At 40.6% G+C, this 9,240-nt stretch overlaps 1 protein-coding gene across 1 annotated transcript in view; it reads left to right on the top strand.

The window, feature by feature from the left end:
* The first annotated feature begins 460 nt into the window (after positions 1-460).
* Positions 461-9,240, top strand: part of SFT2D1 (SFT2 domain containing 1) — a 277,930-nt gene continuing 269,150 nt past the window's right edge. Inside the window, exon 1 of the mRNA XM_078648608.1 lies at positions 461-641. Coding sequence (XP_078504734.1) covers positions 579-641 — 63 coding nt within the window. The 5' untranslated portion in view covers positions 461-578. The remainder of the gene's footprint in view (positions 642-9,240) is intronic.

Genomic DNA, 9,240 nt, shown 5'->3' with positions numbered 1-9,240 from the left:
CAGAGGACAGACAACGCTTGGCAAAAAGTTCCAAATACTCGGTCATCGACGAAACGCCTGCGAAAAGACACGCTATGACGGCGGTCAAAATTAAAAATCTTCAATATAATAGTAAGCAAAGTAAAAAAATTTAATTCAAGCGTTTCATGAAAAGGAAAATAGTGAGTGTCTACATCATCGATGGTGGCCGAAGTAAATACTCGAATATATATTATTTTCAAAGTAAAAATGGCCTACCGTTGTGGAATGTTCACTACGGAAAATTCGGAGTAAAATCATAATTCTGAATAACCTTCCTGCACATACATAAATGTATTTACGTACTGAATAAGAGGCAAAATAATTGCAATATGGTGGCAGCGCACGCCCTGGCGCTGCCACCCTCCGGCCGTTGCCTCTGACGCTTCAGATCCTGTCGAACTGTCAGTGAATCCGGAGAAGGCGGCTCGTGACTTCCTGTTTTCAGAGAGGTGGGCGTGGCCGAACGTGCACTACAGAGCTGGAGCGGGAGGCGACTGGTTTTTAATCCCCTCCGTGTGATAAGCAGGAATAGAGGTGAAGGTGGAGGGATCGCAGCCATGGACAAGCTCCGTCGGGTGTTGAGCGGCCACGAGGACGAGGAGCAGGGGCTGACCGCACAGGTAGAGATCAGAACGGTTCACGCGGAGGGAGAGGGGTTTATATATCCAGGATAGTTAAATGCCATGGCTTACATATTTTCAGACACTTCGAATTTCACACTTTGCCCATTTCCCAACATTTAATTGAAGAAGTCAAGAAAGTAATGACAGTACGTGTGTTTCTGTAACTTGGCATCTCCGTTCTGTTAAGTCCTTTGCACCCCTGCGCTGCTACTTGTCAAACTTGCACAGCTGTTTGCATCGCATTTACTGCGAATGGAAGAATAACATAGTTTCTTACCAATAAGAACTCATCTCCTGGGTCTTGGGTTTATTATAATTTAACTGTTTTTGAGTCTATTTTGACTTGAAGATCCATGGATCTAATTTCTGGTTGCAGCCAGTTGTGTTTAGATTTTGTTTTGTTAGTTCGAAGCAGGGGTCTCCAACCAACCTTTAGTTTAATAAGAGCTACTTATGTGCAATGAAACTCTTCGAGAGCTACTAATATTATTAGTGTTGTAATAGTGACCGCATCAGACAAAATTACATTAGTGGCCACCATACGAAATATTACTACCAGCGATCTCCTCAGTGCATCAGGCATAGTTGCCAGCAGTAATGTGGTTTATCACTCGAATGTCCCCTTTAAATTTATTTTGGAATTTCAGGCTTTTTTCTCCAAATATCTTTGTATGGGTTCTGAAAATAAACACAATTTCCTATTGATTATATTTTCTATTTTGGTACATGCATATTACTTCAGCCAAGCAAAGGCTACTAATTTAGTAGGCTCGTCTGCACACAGGAGTGCTACATACAGGTAGCTGCCAGTAGCTCTAGATTTTCTTGTTGGAGAAGCCTGGTTTGAAGTTAATCATTCAGGACTTGCCTTTGCAGCCTTACTTATTGGGAATGAGTCTAATGTTCTAGGAGGAAGGCTCACTTCTGGTCAGCCCTGTGGCTTTGCAAGGTTGTCATGTCCATCAATGCAAACAGGAAACTGGCACTATTAGCTCTTGGTTAGGTTGTAAAATCCATAATTAGGTCGTAGTGGGCCCTTCACACTAGCTGACCATGGTGTTATTTCACGTATTGCTAGTGCTTTAAATGGAAATATAAAAGTACAGGTACTTACTATTTAGCGTACCGGTTTGCTGCAGAGACGTACCAGTACACTGCCGTTAAATGTATTGCAACAGTGCTGTAAAGTGCATATACTCGCCCTATCAAATTAAAGATGTGCAGGTACTCAGTACCGGATTGTACCTGCCCTTTTAAAGCACTGCCTATTGCACTATTGTTAGCTACCACCCGGGTCAGCTCTAATGGTTCATAACGTAGCAGAGTTTCACACGCGTGAATCCTAATTCTTTTGTTAAAATGCTTACTTTTGAGTCAAACCCCAGAAATCACGCGTCTTTCAATCTGAACTCTGGGATACGCCATATGATTATTTTGTGGGAACCTTTTCACATTGATCAACCTTAACATAGGAAATAAGTTAGAGAACTGGCTGTGACAGAAGAGAAAGCCTTCCAGGGAAAGAAGTGACCATTGGGATGCTGGTATGTTGTCAATGTACCTGTGGCAACCACAGGGACTTCAATGTACACCACCTTGGCTTTTGCAGCCTTGAACTGGTTGAAATAATATGTGTATTGTCTGTTGTTGTTTTATTTATTTTATTATTTGTCTTTTTTTGAAGAACACAAATGTTACCTGTTCTTGAACCCCCAAAGACTCTCACCCTTGTTTTAGGTCCTTAACAGCCTTTTTAACCACCTCCCCTGTCCACGTTTTTACTGGCAGTCACCCACACATTCCTCTCTCCAAGAATGCTCGACAAAACCTAGCCGAAACATAAAGGATCCCATAAATGGAATCCCAATATGAGGAATCTGCATTCAGGCAAGAGTGGTAAACTCCACCCCTGTGCACTCACATACAGGTGCGAGTCCAAGGTTAATGCGGTGCCACTCCTAAACAATTCCAAATTATGTTCTGCTTCCTTTTTGCCCTTGCCTCTGCTAACTTGCAGATGATGTCCATCCACTTTAATCCCTTCACCACCCAGGTTTCCTGAATACAGCATATATCATTTTGGTTCAAATATCCTGTTCTTGGCACCTGACACCTACTGCAAGAGATATGATTTCTTAGTTGTAGGGACGTCTTGTGTATTTGGAGCACATTTATCTGTGATTTATATGCTGTACCATTGCACACACCTACCAGTGTCCTAGAAACTCTTCTTCATTTGTCGTTGTGATGGGATTTATTACTTATACTTATTATTGAGGATATATCTTTCCTGTATTTTCTGAGTCCGGTTTTATTTGTAAATTAGCTACATCTTTCATTAAACCTGGGCTCAGGGCACACAGTGACTTAAAAACTGCTGTGCTCGATCACGTTCTGAGGTTGCTTTCTGAGTTTACGGTCAAGATGTTTGCATATAATAACTCGCGTGGTAGAGAGATCCTTATATTTCAATTATAGAAGTATTCTGTATGACTCAATACAGCACAAGCCTCCTGCCCCTGCCCTGATGACACTGCTATTAGCGAACGAAGAAACAAGTCAGGGATCATGTGTACCTTACATGTGGGCTAGATTCTTATTATCCATGGAGGAAATGTTTAGTCTATTTGGTCAAACAAAAGCGGTCTTTTTGTTTAGCAGCAGAAATGCTGAACCTACATATTTGAAAGTGCTCTCAAATATGATAATAAAGAAAAAGGTGGTTCAGTGAAATAAATGATTTGCCTAGGATCACACAATATAGGACAAGTTTGTGTGTCAAGCACATTACAGTTAGTTTGCGTTAATTGTTCAAGTTACTAGACCTTCAAGTCTAGTAACATTTTTATTGTTTTTTGAGACTGGATTTTCACACAGTTTTGGGAAGGTCTTCTGCAGTAATATTGTTTTGCTTAGTGAGGTAAATTTATGAGGAAAAGTTGTTATAGGTGACTATAGTTGCTCTTGTTTAATTGATAATGAAATAGGATAGATATAGTGTGTCCAATCTGTGATGGAAACATACAGCATACCGCCAGGCTTTATGAGATACATTCAAAATATTCTTCCTATGAGTAGTAATATGATGAAATGCAACAGCAAGCAAAAGGTCTAAGAACTTGGGTGCATCAGACAATGAAGTCCATCCAGAATAAAGGCTCACTCAAAATATATTTAATATAGAGTATGGAATTGTTACATTACAAATAGTAGTAATTTGTTTCCATACTTTTAACCAGAAAATATGAATCTGTGGACAGTGAAATAACATGTGCAGAATTTGGTGTTTGACAGAACCACCAAGTATCTTGTGTCGTAAGTTTCCACTTCAAAAGGGATATAGGAGTGATTAGTAATCTATTATAGATAAAATATAATGTGTGTGTCATGTTTGCCACTCAAGATGTTTAATGTAATTTACAGGCCAGCTAATTTGTAAGTCTTGTTCCCGCAGAAGTACAATAGCAGATTTAAGTCGATCGTCAGAGAACCCTGATAGAGTTTTATGAATGGAACAGACTTTATGTTGAGTATACAATAGGTTAAGCAAATTTGTCACTATAATACACGATGTGTTGTCATCATGTAACCTGTTGGGTCATCTCCATTGGACCCCATCTTAAAGAGTCGGCTTCTTGTCTTGTCGGTGCCATTGCATTCATTGGAATTGTAGTGCCTCCTTTAATATCACTGCCACATAGCGAAAGCATGATCAAGAGCAGATTGAGAGTCTGAAAGTGAGCTAAAGAAAGATGATGGTTTCAACCCAGATCTGTGACTGGGGGTGTGTCTCTGAAAAGTTTCAGCGCTCTGTCCATCATCACCTTGTATTTGCTCAGATTGAGAGTCTCCTCATGCATCTCCAGAAGCAGGATGTCATATAACTTATTTACTTTGCTCGCCTTCACTTTATTACTATTGAGGCAATCTACTTCTTTCTCTTTTCTACAGCTGCTGGTTTCTCTCTTTCGAGGCACAATGAACTTAGGCTTTCATTTTTAGTGTAGTATTTACTCATCTTGTTCTTTCCGGTGGTGCTGGCCGAATTCTCTGGTTTCTGTCCATTCATTCAGCTGTAGATTTATTTGGGACAGATTTTGAGTACTGTCACCCATGTAGTTTGCCTCAACCAGAGATAGTCTAAATAGTCTCATCACCGTTCCTTCTGTTTGATTATTAGTTCGGTTCTTCTTCTATCACCCAATCTGCCTTTTCTACGGCTGTTAGTTCATGTTTTCCTTGCTTCTGCCAGGTTACAGGTTCTGGTGCTATAACTTTCTTTACTTGTATTATGGTATGAGGGAAGTTTTGGACCAATGCAAATTAGAGGGAATATGGTTAGTACATATTGCTTTAGTATTGTGTTTGGGATCTAATACCCTGACGCTGTTGTTGGGCCCGCAGGATAGAAGTGCCACAGCAACTCTTGAAGTTCCTAAAACACTTTGGATCACTAAAGTTCCTGGACAGTTAGGCAGCAGTAGGCATTGAAAAGTGACTGAAATAATTACAGTGCTGGTAGATATGCCATTAAAGAGTTGGAAGCTAGTTGACTAATAAAGGGACTGGAGAGAGAACTTTCAGGCTGTTTGTTTTTGGATCTCTAGCTCCTGTTATGTGTACCTAATCCTTTTTGTTTTGTTTTTTTAATTTCTGTCCACCTCTGCTCATCTAAAAAATGTCAAGCATTGTTTCCCCTCCAGTCCTTTTTTGCAGGATTTTCACCTTTTCTTTTTCTGTCTTTTTCAGACTCCTACGTAGAATAGTCAAACGCAATTTGAAGTAACAAAGGGTGTGTTTAGGTCTCTTGCAGTATAAGACTGTTAAGGTATAGAAAGCTCTTATTCCATCTCAAAGAGCACACCCGATTAGCCAGTTTTCAGAAAATAGTGTTGTTCACATTAGCTTCTACACTTAGATTTGTAATTGTGACTTATTGAAAAGTGATACTGGTTGTGGCCCTTTGATTTATTTTTTTAGCTCAACTTGTAAATATCCACGCCCCCTCCTTATAGCTTACTATCTGCTTGCCCCTGACTGCCCTTTTCGTCTCAGTGATACAAGATCTGAGTTCAGATTCACAATACCTCCATCAGCCACAGAAATTAGTGTCTCGTTCTTCATTGGAAAATATATAACTACTGTTCTTCCTGTTATATCTCCGTCTGTACTCTCATGTAGTCATTACCCATGTTTTTAGTAATTTGCTGAAATACACCCTGGACATGTTCGCCACTATACAGAACAATTGAAATATCAAACTAGGAGAGGGAGAAAAGTTGTAAAATGAACTACTGCTCCTGAAAATGGCCAATTGTACGTAGCTTCCAAAATGAGAATGGCAGTCATGATCTGTAATAGGATTGAAAGACACCTCGGAGAGAGTAACACGAGTCTGAGAATAAAGCTAGAACACTTGCTTTTAACGTTTTATCTTTACATATGTTCAATTTAAAATTAGTGTGCATCTTGTGCTGTAAATGATCAGTGTGTACACTCTGCACAGGTTGAATTGTTATTTTTGTCAACCCAATGGCAGAATCAGTGACAAAGGTGAATTTTACAGAATTCTACGATATTTGTATATTTTTATATTATGTGCATGCCAGAGTATAATACAAGGGTACTTTTTTGCCCATGGATACAAATTGACAATGTTCCAACCCCGTTCTTAGCTAGTGCTTGCACCTGGGTGAAACAGCATGCTAGCTGTCTGCAGATGTTGCCTATAAATAATTGCGGGTAGTGTTTCTCTTCTCTAAATATCGAAGGAAGCAAAACTTTTTGGTCTTGATTTTTAAGCTCGTGAGTGGGAGTACTTACTTAATATCTTCTTACCTTTATTTTTAAAAAGGGAGTTTTTAGGTAGGATTACTTTAGGCAGTGTTAAATAGCGTGTTTTAGCCGACTTATTGTACATGACATTCAGTTTAGTTTTAAACTAAATACCACATGGGATACAACGTGTAGGTTTGAAAATATCGCTTTGTGTTTTCATGCTGTCTTCCAGCAACTGTGGGACCGATTTTGTGATGTTTGTATATATTTTTGTGCGTTTTTTTATATATTAAATATTGTTGTTAATTTAATGAACAAGAAAGGATTCTGCGGGCTAGTTGCGGGTAGTGTTTCTCTTCTCTAAATATCGAAGGAAGCAAAACTTTTTGGTCTTGATTTTTAAGTTCGTGAGTGGGAGTACTTAATATCTTCTTACCTTTTTTATTAAAAGGGGAGTTTTTAGGTAGGATTACTTTAGGCAGTGTTAAATAGCGTGTTATAGCCGACTTATTGTACATGACATTCAGTTTAGTTTTAAACTAAATACCACATGGGATACAACGTGTAGGTTTGAAAATATCGCTTTGTGTTTTCATGCTGTGTTCCAGCAACTGTGGGACCAATTTTGTGATGTTTGTTTATATTTTTGTGCGTTTTTTATATATATTAAATATAGTCAATTTAATGAACAAGAAAGGATTCTGCGGACTGGTGAAACGGGGAAAGCACGTAAAAGACAAATGGATCTTACTATCAGTTTAGGGGCACTCGTTGTGTGTGTCACATGATATCCACTTAGACAGACCGCCTCAGAAATTATATTTTGACAAACCACATGTTCAGTGATACCAGATCGATGGTTTAGACGATGTGAAACAAAACACTTTATGGAAATGAATCCACGCTAGGTTGGCCAGAAGGAAAGCAGCTTCTTTGGGTCTGTGACTAAAATCCACACTCTTTAAATCTGATGTGCGCTTTACAAATCGGTTACTACTGACCCATTTGCACATTTGGCTCCGTATGCATCGGCTGGCTAGCAATTGTAACCAGGGTAAAATTTCAGGTAGGGGATGGTTGACAAAACATGATCCACAGGTAGTAAAATGCTGAGAATGGTATATGCGTACGTTGATAACAAACATATAGCAGTTGCTTCATGAGAAGGAATGGCACAACTCGAAAAAAAGTTTAATGGAAGACATCATTGTATGTTGTGGAATTGTGAAATTGTAACCAAGTGTACCGGTCCAAATCCATAATTTTCCCCTTATCGGGCCTTTGCCATGGCTCCCTCCTGAATGCACGGCCCCAATGGTGACTGAGGGTTTTCAGTCACTCAGGATCTACATCACACGAGATCCCCCAAATGTTTGTTCAGAAGAACTTGATCCCCCAGCTAAAGCGACTCCACAATGACGTAGCACTTTGGCTCACCTTGCCACTGTCTCTGATGGGCCGGACTGCGCTCTATAAAATGATGACCCTCCACACTTTCTGTATGCCTTACAAAATACACCATACTCCATTCCAGCAGAGTTCTTCAATAATAAAATAGACCAAGAACTCAATCTGCTGTTATGGAAGGGCAGTGCGCTGCCATCTTGCTAGGCAAATGCCTAATAGGGATGTACGATGGTGACCTTGCAATCCTGGATGTTAAAAAGTACTACTGGGCATCACAGATACTGCTGGTAAATGAATGGCATTTCATGGATAGACAGGAACCGTCCTACTGAGTAGACAGAAAAGAGTTTGAAAATGGGGGGGCACAAGGCAATTCTCTATTGCAAATAACTGAAAAAGCGATTGCCATCACACATGGAAACGATTGTCCGGATCTGGAGCGAGACCCTGAGTTGCCTGGGTTGGAGGGACAGGCTAACGGCCCGGACTCCTTTGTGGCAAAGTGACCTGCTAAACAAGATGGGCACTCTGGCGGTCATTTCTCGGTGGGCGGCAATAGGCATTAAACATCTGGATGATGTGTGGAGGGATCTGTCACTGACAGGATTCGAGGTCCTCTGACAGGAATATGAGATGGCAGAGACAAAGCACTATTGATCCCTTCAATTGGAACATGCGCTGCGGGTGCATGTTTTGAAGGCAACAACTTGGCAAACACTTCATCTTCAGAAGACCGTTTGTTCACTGAACCTATACTAAAAAATGGAATCTCCACTATTTACTGGAAGTTAGTCAACGACTCCCTTGACTTACTGAGTGCCCTAAGACTTGCCTGGACTGATGACTTGTGTTACCTTGATGACGATGATTGGTTGAAGGCTCTTCAGGAACCACATGAAATAGCTAATTGAGCCAGGTTTAGGTTGGACCAACTTAAGATCCTGCATCGGAGGTATTATTCTGAAAACAAATTGGGAAGACTGATTAACCATTATGTACTAGAGGCTGTGCACAGTAGGGTACCTTCTTTCATAACCTATGGGACTGTCCGGGGATTCTGGGCTTTTGACATCGGGTGGTGGGGGTGATGTCCGGTCATCGTCTTACAGGTGCCTCTTGATGCCAAATGTTTGCCACCAATGGAGGAAAAGGAGGATAACAGGCCTAGATAATCAGAAGAAATGACTGGCAGTTGTGGCCGGGATTGCAAAATGCAATATCGAAAGGAGGTGGAGCACCTCAACACCCCACCCCAAGTGTTCTAGATACGGAGTCAGACCTTGACTGGTGTCAGAAGGCAGAAGAGGTAATAATTCAGAGCCGTGGTTGCTCCAGAAAATGGGACATGGTATGGGGGGCCTGGAGAGACTTCAGTGGAGCTGGGCTAGACTCCCATTTGGACAAGAGAGCT

The sequence above is a fragment of the Lissotriton helveticus genome, chromosome 6 (assembly GCF_964261635.1).
Source record: "Lissotriton helveticus chromosome 6, aLisHel1.1, whole genome shotgun sequence".
Taxonomy (NCBI): Eukaryota; Metazoa; Chordata; class Amphibia; order Caudata; family Salamandridae; genus Lissotriton; species Lissotriton helveticus.
This window is presented reverse-complemented; position numbering and strand designations above follow the sequence as displayed.